The 20,586-nt window shown below is 44.9% G+C and overlaps 1 protein-coding gene across 1 annotated transcript in view; it reads left to right on the top strand.

Annotated features, from left to right (window-relative positions):
- The first annotated feature begins 39 nt into the window (after positions 1–39).
- MORN5 (MORN repeat containing 5) overlaps positions 40–20,586 on the top strand; it is a 33,860-nt gene continuing 13,313 nt past the window's right edge. Inside the window, exons 1-4 of the mRNA XM_066580825.1 lie at positions 40–290; positions 4,089–4,236; positions 5,103–5,214; positions 7,033–7,164. Of these exons, the coding sequence (XP_066436922.1) occupies positions 244–290; positions 4,089–4,236; positions 5,103–5,214; positions 7,033–7,164 (439 nt within the window). The 5' untranslated portion in view covers positions 40–243. The remainder of the gene's footprint in view (positions 291–4,088; positions 4,237–5,102; positions 5,215–7,032; positions 7,165–20,586) is intronic.

Here is a 20,586-nt window from a genome sequence, read left to right as displayed (position 1 = left end):
TCTTACGGTTCTTTTAGAACGGAAGCGTGACGCCGGTACACCCCGGTGATATTCCGACTCAGTAATGTCTTGCTCACATGAACGTGTTGCAGCCGTACGAGCTCGGCCAGTGAGCCGCATGTTGTGAATGAAAGGTTCTCGTGTAAACCCGTTTCTAATTGGGCTGCTGCAGTCACGTGATGAGCGGTCGTCATGGCGATGCTTCATATACTGTTGTCATAGGAACTGCCGACTAGTGGAGTAATGGAGTACACAGGCAGCCGATATAATGGGGAGCACCAGAATGGAAGGTATGGGCATACGGGGAGAAAATGAGGAATATGCAGTAAGGCAGAGTTAGGAAACTGAAAGAAAAACGGTGTTGCTCATGGCAACCAATCAGAGAGCAGCTTGCATTCCTCAAGAGTATTAGAAGAAATGAAAGCTGCTCTGTGATTGGTTGCTATGGAGCGCGCCATGGACTCCCTATCTGCAGCAGATAAGTGCCTTAGTGTATATCGTGCAGATTTTTAAGGCTGGACACTATGCGCACGCAAAATTTGTGCGCACGATATGCAGTGAATAGAACCCATTGATTTCAGTTTAATGTGTTTGCATGAGTATATTTTGTGCACGTATCTCGGTTGCGCAAAAAAAAAAAAGCAGCATGTCCTATTGTTGTGCAATTTGCGCAAGAGCATAGCACATATTAAACTAATGTAACGTAATTGACCCTTGAAATCAATGGGACCATGCTGAGGGTTTTTTGCGTGTACAAATATGTACATGTGCGCGCAAAAAACACAGTAAGATATGCACGCAAGTGCGCGAAAATGCAACGGCCGTTGCACAAATACGCGTGTAAATGCTCTTATGCCGTGTGAAGCCAGCATTACACGTGCAGATTAGAAATCCACATGGAGGGGTAGGGGGGTGACACATTCCTAGGTGATGCACAATCCATATGGGGTTTTCTGCACGCGAATTAGCGCCATTGAATGAAGCGGTTCTACAACTACAGAAACAAAAATCCACATAAACGTGTAGATTTTTACCGCTGTTTTCTATGAAATTCACATTGCATGGCATAATATAGTATGTAAGACTGAAAAAAAGACATATGTCCGTCCAGTTCAGCCTATTATCCCCCAGTGTTGATCCAGAGGAAGGCAAAAAACCCCAATGAGGTAGAAGCCAATTTTCCCCATGTAAAGGGAAAAATTCCTTCCTGACTCCAATCTGGAATCAGAATAATCCCCGGATCACCGACCATTCTCAAGTTATCAGTGACTATAACATGAAATATTGTATCGCTCAAATAAGACATGCAGGCCCCTCTTATCGAATTTGCCATCACCACGTCCTCAAGCAAAGAGCTCAACAGTCTCACTGCTCTTACAGTAAAGAACCCCCTTTTGTGTCGGTGTAGAAACCTTCTCTCCTCTAGACGTAGACGCACCCCCTTGTTAGGCCTCCAGTCCACGGGGAAAATCAGCCCCACTACGGATTCTCCATGGAGAATCCACAGCGGGTCCCCCCTGCCCCGCGGACATGAGGGCTGAAAATAAGAATATACTCACCTGCTGCGGGCCGTGCGTGTCTTCCCTTCTTCGCGGCCGAATCCTCTTTCATCCGCCGGGCTGAAGAAAGAAGTTTCCAGCCGCGAAGGAAGGAAGACCCGCATCGCCCGGAGCAGGTGAGTTTAATTCAGGCGCGGGTCTCCTGCGGATCCGGATGGCTTCCATAGGGTTCAATAGAAGCCTGCGGGAGACCCGCACCTAAATGGAGCATGGTCCGGATTTTTTCCTGCACGCGGGACCCGCGCCTGACGGGATAAATGACATCCGCAGGTATTTAACTACCTGCGGGTGTCTAATGCATCCCTATGGGGCGCGGATCCGCGTGCAGGAAAAACGTTGCGGATTTAAAATGTTAATTGTACCGTGGACATGAGGCCTAAGGGCTCCTGTACACAGGCAGATATTTGCCGTGGAATCCGCAGTCGGCGTCTACACCATGAATCCGCAGCAAATACCGCCCGTTACTTCCTATTGAGATCCGCTGCTTCCTGCACACGAGTGGAAATCAATTGCAATTTCCGCTCGTGGAGGAAAAATCGCAGCATGTTCCATTCTGATGTTTTTCTCTGCAGATTCCATGCCATCGCCTAGGGGGGGGGGGGGGGGGGGGATCTGTATTGCGCATGTGCAGGAGCCCTTAGAGCCCTTACAGTCCTTCGATTTTTGCAACGTGGATCTTAACCGTTTCCCTTGTAGCCGTTCTTTTTTTTGTTTTCAGTTTTTTTCTCACTTTCAAAACATCGTAATTTGAGGGCTTGTTTTTTGTAGGACCAGTTGTATTTTTAAATATTTCTAAGTGGGGTGAAATGGAAAAAAAAACACAACTTCGCCATGTTTGTTGTTTGGGTTTGGTTGTTTTTGTGGCATTCAAGGCGCACTAAAAATGATTATCTTCAGGGCTTCTACCCACTAGCGGTTTTTTAACGTTGCGGTATCAACGCTTTTTTTAATGCAAACGTCACTTGGGACTTTCTAATGTTAAAATCGCATCGCACAAAAATCGCTGGAGAACAAACTTGCGATTTTTGTGGGATGCGATTTTAACATTAGAAAGTCCCAGTGACGCTTGGATAAAAAAAACGCAGCAATATCGCATCGTTAAAAAAAATCGCCAGCGTGTAGGAGCCCTCAGGCAGTACAATTACGGTTATACAGCTTTTTATGTTGTGCTGCTCTAAAAAATTAAATTCTGCTTAAAATTGCTTTCTGTCACAATTTTTAGACAGGGGTGTCAAACTCCTTTAGGCCGCTTTCACACGGGCAACAAAATCGCACAATTTTCTCGCAATGCGACAGCGCTACAAATCGCATGTATGTGAAGCCCATGTTCTCCAATGGGTTTATTTACAGTATCGATGTTTTGTAGGCTGCTACATTGTAAAAGAAAAAAAAAAAATCGCACCATCCTCTATACAACCGCGATTTGCGATGTTTTGTAGCCCATGTTTCCCTATGGAGCCTTACTTTGTGTTGTATTGCACAAAAACGCGGTTTTCTGCGGTGCAATGCAATTTCTACAGTAGGAAGTCGTACTGTTTGAGCCCCTACCTGCAGCCAGGGCTTATTTTTGGGGTACGGCTTATATTTCAACCCCCTCCCCCCCAAATCCCGGCACAAGAGCGCTACAAAGTCATGCAACTTGGTACTTTGAGAAAACGCAGCGATATCACATAGAACACAGATGCGATAACATTGCGATTTTCTTGCAGCGATATCGCTGTTGCCCGTGTGCAAGAGGCCTTAAACTGAGGGCCACATCAGTCTAAGGTGTATTTGTGCCATACCCATAGAATAGAACCCACTGATTTCGATGGGCTCATTCACTTGTGCGTATGTTGCGTGCACAGGTTGTGCAAAAAAATACACAGCATGCTCTATTTTCCTGTGCAGGAGAAGAACTCATGTAAGTCAGCGTATGCGCACGTAAATACGCTCGAGTGACACGGGCCCTAAGGTTGTCTTCAAAGGGATGATTGTAATTCTATAGTATATGCTCATTCACATGAGCATATTTGCGCAACATACTCTTTTTGGCCACCTCTAGCTTGGATACAAGATGTGATACAGGCAGGCATGGAGGCTCTAGTACCCTGTTGTACCACCTCTAGCTTGGATACAAGATGTGATACGGACAGGCATCACACAAGTGGAAGAAGAGGCCACTACACACAAGGAGCCTCTAAGAGCCTTTTATAGGCCAAGGGGGGAACCACTTTAAGGGCCTCCGGTAAGAATAACCGTTCATCTAATCACCACAACTCTCATCATCTGCATATCTGCCTGAGATGTTTTCCAGTAAAACAACTTTTTTTCGGCAAAGAGTGTATTTAAATATTGATATTTAGATAGAGAATTTCCCATCCGTCCCGTAAGACATCTGAACTGTTTGATAAATTTGGCGCGCGTCACTTGCGAGTTTTCCCGAGCCTCTTCTTCCAGTTATGAATCCCTATGACACATGTTCTGCATAGTGTTTGTTATAGTGGGACGTGGGAAGGGAGAAGAGATCATATTTGTTGTGTCTTGTAGGCTGGAGGGTAAAGGAGAATACATCCTGCCCACAGAAACCTGTTACCAGGGAGAGATGAAGGACGGCATGTTTCACGGACAAGGAACCCTCTTCTTTCCAAACGGGAGTAAATATGAAGCTCGGTGGGATTCTGGCATTGCTCTTGAGGTAAAACAAAAAAATGGGTCTATTTTCTGTATATGATAAAGTTGGGCTTGTTTACACGGGGAGATGTGCAGGTGACAATGAGGATATTTGGTGCCAGATGAAAGATGCGATTACCTGGCGATCGAGTATTTTCATTGGTCATTGAGTAATTTGTGGCACATTCTGAAACCAAAAACTGCCTATTAATAGAAAAAGCCCAATATATAATATCCCTAACTACAGTATAAACTTTATTGAACTTCATTAAAATCACATCTCCCTCTCCAGTCAACGTGTCCTACCACAGGGGGCGCTGTGTTTGTTTTAAGTGCAGTAACCCTCTGTAGTTAGTTATCGGTATCTGTCTGCAGCAGGGCTTCATAAATCACCAATACACATATTGTCCATTACTAGTGTGGTGCAGGGCGTTAGGGTGGTTTCACATCTGCGTCAGAACCTCCATTCACGGATTCCATTGCAAATCCGGCACAAAATACCGGAAGAAATTGCGCTGCATCCAGCACTTTTTCTTCTGGTAAGATGCCGGGCAGCAGAGCAGAAAGTGAACGAACCCCATTATAGTCAATGGCGTCTATTTGGCGCTGTTCGCTTCTGTCATAAGATGTAACCTTTCAGCCACGGGGATTCCCCTTTCCTGCTCCCTGAACGGAGCAGAAAAGCGGAAACCCCGCCGTAGATGTGAAACCACCCATCCAAAATCTAGGTACTATGACCACTATTAGTCCTATGGTGTGACACTTTTCATGGACCTGATATTTGGGGCAGACGGACATTCCTATGAGCGTTCTTGCTTTATTATCCTGCCATGTGAAGCCTCTTCACAAATACTTTCTGGTAATTCTTTCTATCCGTTTGATATTTCATAGGGAAAATATACCTTTGCAGATGGACTTCAGTATGAAAAGGAGAAATGGCGCTACTGCGACGGCTACGACAGAAGATTTTACACTGAGATTTGTAATGGTCTGAAGCCTGCAGGTACCGATCTCACTGCTTCTAAATCCTTAGGCGGTGTTACACACAGGGGCGTAACTATAGAGGATGCAGGGGATGCGGTTGCACCCGGGCCCAGGAGCCTTAGGGGGCCCATAAGGCCTCTCTTCTCCATATAGAGAACCCAGTACTATGAGTAAAGCATTATAGTTGGGGGCCCTGTTACAGGTTTTGCATTGGGGCCCCGAATCTTCAAGTTACGCCTCTGGGTACGCGGGAGTGTGGGGTGGAGGCCTGAGGCGGAGGGGGGCCCGAGCTGAACCTTTGCACCCGGGCCCCTGAGCCTTTAGGTATGCCCCTGGTTACACGGGCGTATTTGCGCGCACAATGCGCAGAGAATAGAAGCCATTGGTTTCAATGGGTTTGTTCACTCGCATAGATTTTTCCTGTGCATTTCGGTTGCAAAAAAAAGCAAAACTCCAGCATGCTCTATTTTCCTGCGCATTTGCACAGAAACTGTCCCCATAGAAGTCAATGGGGATGCGCAAATACACACAAAACACACTAGGAGATACATGAAACACTGCGTAATTGCGCAGGAAAAAGAACACATCCAGAGATCATTAAACTAATTAGCTTTTTTTTTTTTACTTGCGCGCAAATGCCCTTGTGCTCGGAAAATGTACAGTAAAATACGCCGATGCACATGCAAAAAAGTATAGTTCATTCCACAAGTAAGCTGCGCTCATGCATGCGCGCAAATATGTATATGCTTGTGTGACGCTGGGCTTATGCCGGGCTCACATGGGCGGAATCCGCAATTTGCGTCTGCATAGAGGATCCGCTGCAAAACACGGGCATTGAAAAGCATGTACTTACGCTTTTTCGCTCACACTTGCGGATACGAATTGCGTATTCTGCGAGCAGAGCAAAAATCGCAGCATGTTCTTTATTGCTGCGGATTTTGTGCAGACAGCCTCCATTTAAGTCAATAGAGGCCGCCCAACACGCAGTGATTGGTTTGGTAGTGGCATCGTCTTTCCCCCAGAAAGAGCACCCAAAAGGGTTGTGGAGACACCTAGAAGGTGAGTGAGGAAACTTATAAGGCCATGCAAGCTACTTTGGGTAATTTATGCAAATAAGGGAGATGGAACTAATACCACTGCAGCGCCACCTACTGGATGGCAACATTCCTTTAAATCAAAAGGAATTTTTACCATAACTAGTCTTAACAATGACTGGGAAGAGAAAACCAAGTCAGAAAACCATACAAACTGTTATTTTGGGGTGTTGGCCCCTCATCAGTGTGCAGTAGGTTTCTGGTTTAGCTGGTGAGAGTCCTGTGACGTGGGGCAGGAAGGGTGTCGTTTCTCCTTAAGGAGAGCATCCAGAAGTTGTGTGGAGACTCCTAGGAGTTGAGTGGGTTGGGAGGGGGCATCGTCTCTCCCCAAGGAGAGCACCCAGGAGGGGTGTGTGGACACCTAGAAGGTAAGTGAGGAGATTTATAAGGCCATGCAGGCTCCTCTGCTCACGACATCCCTTTTGACACTGTAGGCAGTAATGCCATAGGCAGCGACTGACTGTCTTGGTCACGTGGAGCTGAACAACAAGGCATAGTGCTGCGATAACATTATGAAGTAGTTGTGGATCTCACTGACCGGCGACACAAGTGCTGAGGTTAAAATAACTATTAACTGCTATTTAGCAATGAAAACCCCAAAACGTTAATCCATAGTGCTGTTCTTACTGTTACCAGTTGTGCAGCCATGACAGAAACCTTATAGAACCCACTGTAAGCCCAGGAGTCCATTGTGAGTCTACAATAAAGCTAAAGATGATTTGTCTTTATGTGTTTATCTTTAGGTCGCTCACAACTTACAAACTTAGATCCCCCTCGAGAAATCCCAGAAGGCTGTTATGATTGTGGGGATGGATTCTACGACCCAGTCAGCAGAGTTGTGAATGACTACCAGAACCGATTCCTGAGAAATGCCGGTAAATAATTAACATTTTCTTTATAGCCATTTGTGTACTTTTCTTATTATAAGGTCCCCTGCACACGGGCGGAAATTCCGCGGCGGGATTTCCCGCAGAATTTACGCCCGTGGAAGTTGCCATAGGATTGCGTTCGAAAACGCAATCCTAGGCAGACGCGTGGAAAACAAATCGCGGCATGCTCTATTTCTGTGCTGGGTTCGCACAGAAATGTCACTCGCCGGCTCCGATCTGCGCATGCGCTGGCTGGCCGGCAGCCGGCACATCAAAGAGCCGGACCCACGGAAGAGGGAAGTACAGCGCTGGTCCCTGCAGGTGCTCGGGTCCCGCTGTGAGAATTCTCACAGCGGAATCCAACCCGGCCGTCTGCAGGCGGCCTAAGGGTGAGTTCATACATTGCAGAATGTTGGCTATATAACGCGAGCCCAAATTCCACAGCCATGTACAGTACAATGTATCTCACAAACCCCATTCAGTTATAATCCACAGCGAAACATAGTCTTGCTGTGCATTTTCAAATTCGCAAGATGGTCTGTTTTTTTGTGGAAGTGCCACGGATCTTTACTGCAGAATTCATTCATTGCAATGCAGTGAGTGAGTTCCACGGTGAAAATCCGCACCAAAATCTGTATCAAAATCCACATGTGGATTTTGGAGTGTATTTAGGATGGTTTCACACTTGCACTGGGGATTCCACTCTGCAAGAAAGGGGAATCCTCGAGGCTGAATGGGTCCGTCTTTGCTCGAAACCGAACGGCATCTGGTGGATGCCATTGACTATAATGCGGTCCGCCCATGCATGCAGCACTTTTTCTTCCGGTATTTGCAGCCGGATCTGCTGATTGGTTCGCAGATGTGAAACCACCCTTACTTCACAATGCGTGATCGTACAGTAAGTGTTCTCCAGCATGCCCTCAAGAGGACAGATTTCAGGGCCCAAGCAACTTTATGCAAGAATATGTAAAGTAAAAATGTCCCTCCTGTATGGTTGAAAATGTTTCCAGACTTCTAAGATGACAATTCTAATTTATGTATCAATTTATAGTAAAAAACAGCAACTTTTTATGGCCATTTGTTGCTGAAATTAAATAGCTAACGCCTTGATGCCCAACCTTTGGCCAAGAGTCCTTATGTGGGATGGCAAGTTCATTTAATACAGCTTCCTTTCCCATGTAATGATCAGAGATGAGCGTTATGTACAAGTATCTATACATAGATTATTTTATATTTCTTTGTTCTGTGCTCTCGTTATGTGGATGTTGCTAAAATATAAGAACATATCTTGGAAGGTCCATTTTGGAAAGTTTAGTTTTGCCCGTTGAGTCCAAAACCCACATCACTTGATCACAGCAGCCAATCACTTCTGCACGATGTGATTTCATTACGGATGGGACATCCCACCTGCAGACCAATGTTGGCTGTCATGCTCATGTGATCACATGAACGTCATGTTATCTCCTATAGCAGTTAAACAAGAAGAATGTGGATCAGCGGGTCTGAACGACCTAGGACTGTCATTGAGGTAAGTGCCTTTTAGTCTTTCCTTCCGCAGTGACGCTCCTGGCCAATTGTTGTGCTAGGATTGTCCTTGCAGATTGTGTTGCCAGTAGCGCCACTGTGCAGGAGGAATCATGAACGGACCTTGGTCCCTTCATTTTGTGAATAGCAGGGGGTTACAGATATCGGACCACCCAAGTGATCAGAATGTTATACAATATCTTAGCAATATGTTAAGAAAAAATTCAGTTGCGTGAAGATACACGGTACAAACATAACTCAATATATTCCAATTTTACAAAAAAAGGAAAACAAAAAAATGGAACAGGTAACCTGCATGAACTGAATAGATATGAAGCCCAAACTCTCAGAAACAAAATGGTCATTGAAAAGAAAGTTAGCATTGCAGAGTGGAGCGGTAATGCTTGGATGTTGTCCATTTTCCTTTTCGATACATGTGAAGAATAGTTCCCCTGATTGGAGGTAAGGGCAGTGATGGTAGCACTGAACAGTTTTATCTAGAAGGTCAATCTGCTGATGACTTTTCTGGCAAAGTGACACATGTAACAGAAAAAACAAAAACTCCACATAGCTTCGGCCGAATGTTTCATCAGTCATAGTATTAATGGTTGAGAGGAGAAGGAGAAACTTTAGAAAATGTTACATGATATCTTGGCTAAGGTTTGTGAAAGGTTATTGATAAGACTGATAAATTGAAAAAGCTTCTATAATCTGATGAGAAAATTTTCGATTTTGGCTATAATGGTGGTTTCACACAGAGTAATTTTTGGAAAAACACCACTGCAATTTTTAATGCAGTTGCTGAGCCAAAAGCAGAAGTGGATTCAGCAAAAGGAGCGGTAAATATGTTCCTTTAGGTTTTGCTACATTCTTGTTAATACACTTCGGCTTTCACTAAAAAAAACTACCTAAAAAATTACGCTGCTTTTTAAAAAAACGTTGTTCGTGCGTGTGTGAAACCTTTCTAGGAAACCCTGAAGAAAAATATCTCATCAAGCATCTTGCTGTATGCATTCTTCAGTGTAGCATGACCTGTTAGACTTGTAGAAGGCTGAATAAATGCAGCAAAAAAGACTTGGAAAAATATGTATTTCTCTCAAGGGCCATAAAGCTTACAGGGGTTTTACCTCGATAAGGACCAAGCTTTAATCCTGATCAACAGTAAATATATGGTGTGGGATTAAAGCTCCTGCCACTGCAATGTAGCAGAAGCAGGTCTGGTCCTCGGCTTTTAGCCATAGCTGAGGCCCCGGAGGAGAAGGCAAAAGCAGTTTCTAACCACTTCTGCCTTCTCTCTTGCTGACTACATAGCGCTCAATGAGCGTTATGTAGTGAATACAGAAAGTAGAGCCGCAGATCACATGATCACCTGGTGCTTCATACCGCAGCAGAGCTGCAGCTTCATAGTAGACCCTGATCAGCACTGCCAGTGACTACTATTACAAAAGGGGATGTTTTCCCTGTAGCTGGGGTTGTTATGAATACCCCAGCTACAGTTGAATAGTCTGAACTAAAAAACCCCCAATGTGAATAGGGGTGTAACTAAAGGCTCAGGGACCTGGGTGCAAAAGTTCAGCTGGCACCTCTTCACCCACCATCTGTACCCATACCCAGAGGTGTAACGTGAAGATCCAGGGCCCCAATGCAAAATCTGTAACAGGGCCCCCCAACTATAATGCTTTATTCATACTACTAGGCTCCTTATATGGAGAAGATAGGCCTTGTGGGCCCCCTCAGGGTCCTGGGCCCAGGGTGCAACCAGATCCCTTGCATCCCTATAGTTACACCCCTAAATGTGAAGGACCCCCAGAGATCTTTTATGATGTCATGCCTACATGAAGCATATGCACGACTCCCCCAAGATGATTGTATTTTGTAGGAAAGTCTACAGCCCCTTCCTGTTTCATGTGGAAACAATCCCGAGGATTTCGTACCCAGACATGCTACTTGTATGGCTTCTGCCACAGCTGGAACAGGAAATCCCAGGTTTCACCTTCTAACATGATGGAGCACCCCCCTTCGTTTTCATAATAGAGTCAGACGTGAACTCAATAGGCGACTACCAAACAGATGGATTGGCCATGCAAGTGGTGACGGTAGTAAACTTCTTCCTTGGCTTCCGCGTTCCCCCAGACCTTGTGATTTATTTCTCTGGGGAGTGTTAGAGTCTACATGCCCCCCTTACCACCCATCATGCATGATCTGCAGCATCCCAGAAGTTGTTACATCCGTCAGTCATGATACTCTATAATGTGTACGGCAGGAACTTGACTGCAGGCTGGATGTGTGTCAAGTGACAAAGGGGGCTCATATTGGTTACCTCTGATGTGGAAACATTTTTGATGTCGTACAACAAAACCTTTTGAGTTTTTGTTTCCATTGATATCATATTTCTTTATCTGAGTGTCATTAAACATGAGTTATGAGTGTTTCAAATCAGGAAGATCATTTGTAATAACCCAGTGTATACCTAGGGGACAGTTACATCATGAATAATAAAAAGAATTCACAGGAGCAGCCCTTTAAAAAGGACCTGTCACTAGATGGAATCTGCATGGCTCTGCAGCAGCAGCCCCATGGACTCTACTTCCATTTTTTTCTTCATTACTCCCCTTCCTTCGCCCAGATGACTGGAGCGGTTAAGTGGGTGAGTCCCACCACTCACTCTCAATGGGTGATGTCAGACTGTCAATCAAGGCCGACGCCTCCCATTCCAAGTGAGTAGTGGGGAACGCCCACTTGACACATTCACAGCACCAGGAGTCAACCTGGAAAGATCCTATCTGGGCAAAGGGTGAGTATGAAAAAAAAAGACTCATGTGATCTGTAGGGCTGCGGCTGTAGAGCCTTATAGCCAGCCCGCTGGCAGTTGTATCCATATGGCTATGGGGACATTCCTATATATAGTGATCTCTACATGAGCAGGTTCTTCCTTACTTCTGCTAGCACAAGGAAACATTACCCAATTCAGTCACACTCAAGGGTTCTATTGCTATCAGAATTCCTGTAATAAGTACTGGGGGTAAATAGTTATACATGTAATGAACGCTGATCAGTTTGTAGAGATTTGTTTCCACTTTGGCACTAAAAAGTCTTTTACTTCTCTCTTGATCACTGTCAAAAACACCTAATAAAATCCACTGTGACTCAATGTTGTTACACAATAAAGAATGAAAAAAGTTCAAGGGGAAAGGGGGGGGGGTTAATACTTTTTATAGTCACCGTATATGCTAAAACACAAGACTGTCTTAAGAGGGTAGTTCAGACTGAATGTAATTGCAGGCCGACTTGCCATAATTATTAAAGTGAACCTGGTTTCTGCTGGAAACCTTCTTTAGACCCTCTCCTGATACTGTTCTCATCTTAGCTGGAAAATGTTTCTGCGAACAGTCACTGCACCGCAGGCAGCACTTACCGATCTCTAAGGACTGATTCAAGAGCGTGTTATATATAACTTGTCAAAGCCAAGACAAATTCGCGGTGATGGGGAGCAAACATTAACCCAACAGCTTTCTTGTGTTGCGTAGCAGAAAGTCCTCTCTTTCTGGATTCCCCTGTTAACATGCCATACAAGTCACTTAAAGTATCCACTAGGCCACTTAATTATCCATATTGTTATATATTGCTTCTTATGGTCTATATTACACTGAACATATGTTTCCATTTTAAGCAAATTAATGACTGCCATTTATATTTTTACTAACCGATCTTTAGTATTATGACTAAAAATGGACGTATGTGAACATAAAGATTGGCTGTTGGTCAGTCAGAAAGATATTCAGTAAAGGAAACATCATCCAACAATCATACATCTAAGTTATTGTGCTATGAAATATATACTAGTGATCCCCCAAGTTACAATGGCCTCAGGATACAATGGGGCAGATTTACTAATACAGTCTAATAGACAGTGCAAACTTAGACTAGACAATCTTGAAATGCACCAGATTTATCCCAGTGGCTCTGCTAAATGATAAATCTGGTTTAGGCCGTATTTACATGGGTGAGTTTTATGCACGAGCTTCGCCTTCAATGTGTTTATTAACATGAACGATTTTTTTGGGACGGACTAATGGTCCAAGATAGAAAGGTCATAGCATGTCTTATTTTAGGATGTATCTGTTCAGGAATCGCCCATTAGTTGCTGTGGGAGGCAAAAAAATTGCAACTCACTCGCAATTTTTTTTCTCTCATAGCAACTAATGATCATGTTTGCCAACGACACAAAGCTGGGAGGGATGGCTAACACTGCAGAAGAGAGAAAGGATTCAAAAAGATCTGGACAAACTTGAACAGTTGGCGGCAATTAACAGAATGGTTTGTAACAAGGAGAAATGCAAAGTACTATATCTGGGCAAGAAAAATGCAAAAAGCACATACAGAATGGGAGGAATTGGGCTACACAGCAGCACATGTGAGAAAGACTTGGGTATACTAATAGATCATAGACTGAACATGAGTCAACAGTGTGATGCAGCAGCAAATAAGGCAAACACAATTCTGGGATGTATTAAGAGAAGCATAGAGTCTAGATCACGTGAGGTAATTAACCACTGCTCTTCCTTAGTCAGATCTCATCTGGAATACTGTGTCCAGTTCTGGGCACCTCAATTTAAAACAGACATAGACAAACTGGAGCAAGTTCAGAAAAGAGTTACCAAGATGGTGAGCGGTCTGCAAATCATGTCCTATGAGGAACGGTTAAAGGATCTGGGAATGTTTAGCTTGCAAGAAAGAAGGCTGAGCGGAGACTTAATAGCTGTCTACAAATATCCAAAGGCTGTCACAGTGCAGAGGGATCAGCCCTATTCTCATTTGTGCAAGGAAAGACTAGAAGCAATGGGATGAAACTGTTAAGGCCCATTTACACATAATGATTATCGCTCAAACGACCAAAAATGAGCAATAATTGTTACATGTATACGTGGGCATCGTACACTTTTCGTTTGAACAATGATTTTAAGGTGAACTTAAAATCTATATTTCAGCTACTGGGAGATAAAGCATGCTGTTATCTTCATGAGAGCTGGCAGATAACATTGTAATCTGCCATCACCCAGGAGCAAAACAATGCAGCTGTGTGCACAGCTCAGCGTGTGATTAATCACATGCTTGGATCTGCAAACAGCTCCTGGAGGTCCTTTTCCATGCAAATGAAGATGTCCACTAGGTAATTCTAATTTCAAAATTCACGCCCACAGGAATGCATTGGACACCCGCTGGTAAGTAAATACCTAGGGATGTCATTTTTCCCTGCCGCGCGGATCGCACATGCGGGAAATCACCCGCAGCATGCTCCATTTTCTGCGGGTTTCCCGCATGGACGGCTCCCACAGTCTTCCATTGAAGCCTATGGAAGCCGTCCGTATCCGCGGCACACCTGCAGCTAAATTTCTGCTCTCCAGCGTGGGAGAGCAGGAGTTAAAAACAAAAAAGAGTGCATGGCGCATGCGCGCGGTGCGCTGCCGGCGAGCCGAGCATATCCGCTGGGCCGAAGAAAGAGATCCGGGCATGCCGGAGGGCAGATCCGCAGTGTCCAGACAGGTAAGTAAATTTTATTTTTCAGGCGTCATGTCTGCGGGAAAGGAGGGACCCACTGCGGGATTCTGCATGGAGAATCCACGCGGGCACGAATTTCCCAGTGGACATGAGGCCTAGATCTTCCAGGGCCTTAAGGGAGGAGTCACAGATTAGATATTAGAAAAAACTTTCTGACAATGAAAGTGATCAATGAGTGAAACAGGTTGTCACAGAAGGTGGTGAGTTTTCATGAAAATCGTGCATTCACTGGAGCAGTGTGTTGCTTAAAAATGCAACGTCGGCCCTATTGAAAACATTAGGAGAAGATCGCGATCTCCTGTGACAGCCGTGGCGGGGATGAAGGAAACCACTGCAGGGATGCGAGGCTGTTTCCATGTGAAAACACCTGACATCCAGGGGTTTTCAGAAGGATGGCGAGGGCGATATCGATCAGTGAATCACGGCCCGATATCACTCTCGCCAATGTGAAGGACCCCAAATAAATGTCCAGTGGGGCTTCAGGATTTCCCTATAGCAAGGAGAGAATAGGGCGGGGCTATGGGAGATTAACCCATAACCCCGCTCTCTTTCTCCTTTCTATGGGTTAATCTCCCATAGCCCCGCTCTCTCTCTCCCTGCTATGGGAATCACCACAGGATTTCCCTATAGCAGAGAAAGAGGGGGCGGGGCGAGGCTACAGGGCATTCCTGGGGGATATCCCCATAGTGCAGAGAGAGGGCAGGGCTATGAGTGAGTGTGGGACTAAAGGGTGGATCCTTCTAGCCCCACCCCTCTCCTTGCTATAGAGAAATCCCTTGGGGAACTCCATGCTGGGGAGAGGTGGAGGGAGTCCCTACTGCCCCCCTGCTGCTGGCGAATTGCCAGGCAGCAGGGTTGGAGGAATTCCCCGCTGCTTACAGCGAGTCATTTAAAAACTTGCTGCCCAGAAGCGCATTTTAAATGTCCTGCTGTAAACTCCTGTTAGTCCCTGCAGGGATTAATAGAACCCCCGGGAAGATGAACTGAACCCTCCAGGCTTTCCCTCATCCCCGTGGGGACTAACAGGCGTTTACAGCGGGACATTTAAAATGTACTTCTGGGTAAAGGGGCGCCGCTGTTGTTCGGCAGAAATCCTCCTAATGACTTCTAATCTTCTTTTCGGATCTAAACTCCTGCTCCTATAGAAGTCTAATGGAAACTCCTGTGCAGCACGCACCATAGATAGGTCAGCTCCTATCTTTTCACGCAGCACGGACCTTAGATGCAGTCATTGTAGCCACACATGTCCTATCTTTTAAAGGTGCAAGTTTTTGGCGCATCTAAAGTTCCTCCATCTGAACACGTCTATATGAAACCATAGATGCGATTTTTTTTTTTTTTTTTTTTTTCTGTGCTAAAACTACGCTCGTGTGAACATGGGCTTAAGGCTAGCGTATGAAACATCAGTCTTCTAGTAAATTTGCCACTTTGTGAGATTTTTGAGCTTGCAGGATAGATCATCGCTAGTGCTGAAAATAAAAACTGACAGTGTCAGTACACCGTACAGGCTATCCTTCTGCCCTGCCTGACACCCCGTCCTATAACTTTGTCTCAATCGTTTTAGTTGGCGAACATCCCAAAAAGTTTGGTATGCAGAAAATATTATATCAACAGAGATAAGCTGTATGCTTTCCAAAAACACAGGAACCTGTAATGATTAACAATATGGTGGGAACACCCACCCATCCCATGTTCTCGCATAGGCTTTGAACTTGTTGTTATAACTTTTGTTTAGAAGATATCCTGTCTGTGACAGAATCACTGCTTAACTAAACACTAGTCATATGACAGCGTCATTGTAAACAGGGATCAATGCTTCCTCGATGCGAAAAATGGTTTCACAGATTATAATTAACATCAGAGTTTTAAAAAAATCACATAATGTCATGTAAGGCAGCCGGCGTGGACCTTCTATGCCACTAACTGATACTCCTGAGGACTTCTCTAAGGTCCTTGGTCTTTACCCTTTAACCCCCCCCCTTTTTTTTAGAAGGATCTGACCTTCACTGCAAGGAACCTTCAGGTTACTTCCCCATGAGTAGTCTCAGTTCAGTGGCAGCTGACCGAACGGATCAAATGTACTGAAGCGTGGCACCGAAGAAACAGCCAAGGACGTAGTCAGTATAACAGGATGAGGTCAGGACAGTCAAAGTTCATGCAATGCAATTATTATTCTGACTATAGAAAAGAATAAGGCCGAGGTCAGGAAGGGCAGAGTTTAGGAAAGCTGGGTACACCGGCAAGGGTCAGAATTGAGCATCAAGAAGAATACCGGTACATCTTTACAGAATCATTAGGAACCCTTAAAGGGGTTTTTCCGATAATTACATACATTGATGGCAGTGGGGTGATGAGGCACACATAAAACAACAACACTAATACTCACTTCCTCGCTGCTTACAGCTTTCCAGCCACCAGCTCTAGTCCTTCGAGCTTCTATTTAAACCAGCTGCAGCGGTGACATGAGTTGTTGACTCACATGACTATTGCAGCCAATAGAAGGCCAGACGGGGCAGTCAGTGACGTCTCGTAAACCTGCCTGGGGCTTCTGCATTAGAAGCCAACATGAGAGGCTTATGGGACGTCACCAGGCCTTTTGACCAGGTGACCACCTATCAGATGGTGTGTGGTTGGCCCGCCAAATCGGTGAGTATATTTCTTTTATATGGTTGTGGGCAGGGGAAGCCCAGCTCGGAAAATCCCTTTTAATAACCCAGGAAGTATCTGGATTGGCTGGGGACAGAAAGCTGGGTTGAGCGTATGTGCACCCTACGGGTTCGTGCAGGGGCGGGAGGGATGATGAGCCGCAGAACAGATGGGGACACTGGTGACAGCCGATGAAGAGGGTAAGTTAGAGTAAAGCTGGCCACGGCCGGCGGTATTACATATAAGACACAGTAAAGGGAGAGATTCTGCTGTAAGTCTTATTTATACTAACAATTAAATTCAGGAAATGACTATATTGTCTTGGGGACAATTTTAACCGTTTTTATAAATGTGTAGGAAAGATATTGACACCTCCCACACTCTCTGTACTACAAGATGCAGAATCTCTGACTGTGCACCATAAAATACAATGTCTCCACTTTCCATCATGAAATGCACCCCCTTAAAGGGATCTCCCACTACCCAAAAGTGCTTCACAGCAACTCTGTACTTCCTGGTTGTTGCTGACCAGGACATGTGATTGCTGCAGCCAATCACTGGCCACAAGAGTGAGCTTCTTTGCTAGTGATTGGCTGCAGCAGTCACATGTCCCTGTTAGTGCATTTTTTATGGATAACAAAAATGAAGAAAAACAATATTTTTTTTATGCAAAGAAAACAAAATAGACCATAAAGATACTAAGCAATACCTGTCTACAGTTCACAATACAATTATCCTAAACACATTTAAGACGTTGTACCACATTAAATATTTATCACCTATCCATAGGGTGTACTGATCTTGCAGTGAGGAGGAGAGGGGGATATGCGACCCTTGTTCTCAAGATCAGTGGGGTCTCAGTGATGCGACCCCTGTCAATCAGACTTTTAAAGTCAATTACAGGACAACCCGTTTAACAGTACTTACTGTTCACTATGAGGGCATTTTCACATATAGCAAACCTACTCCGTATTTTCTACTGTGGATTTGCTTGCGGAATATATGCTGCATGTTGCAGTATCAGCAAAACGGATAGGATTTATAGAAGTCTCGTTCACGTGCTGCATGAAAATCTGCAGGGCAAATTGACCAGCAGTGCAAATTTCAAATATGCGGCATATCAGTTTATGCTGCAGAGAGGTTGCAGGTTTGTTGAGGATTTTCCCCATTAAGTTCAATAGGGAAGTTAAAGAGCCTTTGTCACCTACTGTTAGCCCTATAAGCTAAGCTTATGGGCTGAAAGTAGGTGACCCGCTAAGTCCGAAGATGATTAACCTTCCCCATTGTTTCCCCGTGTGAGCGCTAAAAGCCGCCGCTCAATGAATTGAGAGGAACTAAGTAGTCCGACCATTATAAAATTACAACAGGTGGACTTTCAGCACTTACACGGGGGAACAGCAGAGGAGGTAAGTATGACCCATCCTTGGACTCAGCGGGTCACCTACTTTGCACCCATAAACTTAGATTATAGGTAGAGATGAGCGAGTATACTCGCTAAAGGCAATTGCTCGATCGAGCATTGCCTTTAGCGAGTACCTGTTCGCTCAAGACGAAAGGTTCGGGTGCCGGAGCGGGGGAGCGGTGAGTAGCGGCAGTCAGCAGGAGGGAGCGCGGGGGAGAGAGAGATCTCCCCTCCGTTTCGCCTGCTCTCCCCCGCAGCTCCCTGCCCGCCGCCGGCACCCGAACCTTTTGTTTCAAGCGGGCAGGTACTCGCTAAAGGCAATGCTCGATCGAGCAATTGCCTTTAGCGAGTATACTCGCTCATCTCTAATTATAGGCCTAAACATAGGTGACAGATTTCCTTTAAAATCTATAACAAATCTAAATTGTTGCAGATTTTGCTTCTGATTGCGCAAAAACACATAACAAAACTTGTAAAATGGTAAAAAAAAATCACACATTGCGCCATATTTACCATTGTTTCATATGCCAGATTCGCTAAAGTATGCGTCAGTGTCAGGTGCTACGTTCGGGGTCTCTGGACAGAACTGAACAGCGCCAGACGGACCTATTGACTATAATGGGGTCCACCCGCTTTACGCCCAGCTGCCAATATGTTGGATGGAAGAAAAAGCGCTGCATGCAGTCCTTTTTCCTCCAGGATTTTCAGCCAGATCGGTTACAGAACCGCCGGGCATAAGTTTCAGCTGTAGTTTATGACAGTTTGTGGTATTAATTATAGTAAATCTGATGGAGCGCATGCCTCCACACCCCCTAATATTAGGCCCTGCCCACTCTTTGAAAAACAGGCGAGATCGGAATAAACAATCTGAAAGTTGAAATTTTTGTCCACTTGCAACAAAATTGTAACTGGTGTAAGATATTTAATACATACTGTATGTCCCATGATAATTACCCTCTGGATCTGCTCCCCAATTCCCTGAAGATACTTGCCTGCTCCCCTGCCGGTCTCTGCAACCTGGCCTGGCACATTGTGTTAAACCAGCTCTTGTACAAAATCCCAAAGCTCTCTTACTATCATCTTGCATTGTAGGAGTGCTTCACTTGTGAGTACACTGCATGTAATTGCTCTCATGTACTGGAGAGTTCTTCAGCCAGAACTATGACTCTTAGACACATTCGATGCTTTCTCTGAGCCTTTCCTTTACTTCTCTTTATATGAAGACTTTGTATCCTGGACAATGCTGCATATGGAGCCTGTACTTAGCGCTACAGTTGACTATTAATTAGAAAGGGAGTATCCTATTAATTTGCTGTAACATATTCAATGCATTCATTTCTACAAGGAAAGACTAGAAGCAATGGGATGAACCTGTATAGGAGGAGACACAGATTAGATATTAGCAAAAAACTTTCTAACAGTGAGGGTGATCAATGAGTGGAACAGGTTACAACGTGAGGTGGTGAGTTCTCCTTCAATGGAAGTATTCAAACAAAGGCTGGACAGACATCTGTCTGGGATGATTTAGTGATCCTGCACTGAGCAGGGGGTTGGACCCGATGACCCTGGAGGTCCCTTCCAACTCTACCATTCTATGATTCACTCTTGAAATACTATAAGTACGAAAGAAAATCGTTAAAGTCCTTGTCACACAGCAGGTCTGCCACTGACAGATTTGACTTTAGGCTACTCCTGAAGGTTGAACTTCTCCCAGGTAGGAGGTCCACCCAGGCTAGAAATTGTTTGAGTTTAGTGTCCTATGGAATTCTATAACAGACCCAAAACTAGGCAAGACCCAGGAACATGAAAATGGCCATCAAGGGAGTGTTGTTGGGAGTGGGTGTTAATTATATCTATCCTTGAATGAGTTTTGCACGGAATCAAACACTTTGTTGTCAGATGAAAACACACCATAAAGTAACAATACTACTAAGCATTTGGTACATTGATCAAATTAGGATAAGTAGAGTAGTAATAAAACTGAGGGTCCCTGGAGAGGGATGGCACAAGGCCATGAAGTTACGGAAGAGTAAAAAGAAAAAAAACATGCCGTAGGCAAAGAGAAATAAGGAAAGGGTCTGGAATGACAGGGAACCCATCCAGAAGGACTTGTGTAGGGTGGGCAGGAAGGAGCAGGAAAGCTCCAAGGCTGCAGGCCAGCCCACTAAGGCATCTAAAGCAGATGGTAGGAAACATTCAGGAAGTCCTCTGTCGCAGTGTCTTAACAAGACAGGTTTAGCAGAAGTTGTGTGGGGGTCTGGGAGTGTCGCTTTAGGATGTCTATCACAGCAGAGTTC

Source organism: Eleutherodactylus coqui, chromosome 10 (assembly GCF_035609145.1).
Source record: "Eleutherodactylus coqui strain aEleCoq1 chromosome 10, aEleCoq1.hap1, whole genome shotgun sequence".
NCBI classification, from domain to species: Eukaryota; Metazoa; Chordata; class Amphibia; order Anura; family Eleutherodactylidae; genus Eleutherodactylus; species Eleutherodactylus coqui.
The sequence above is the reverse complement of the archived record's forward strand: the minus strand, read 5'-3'. Positions and strand labels throughout refer to the sequence as shown.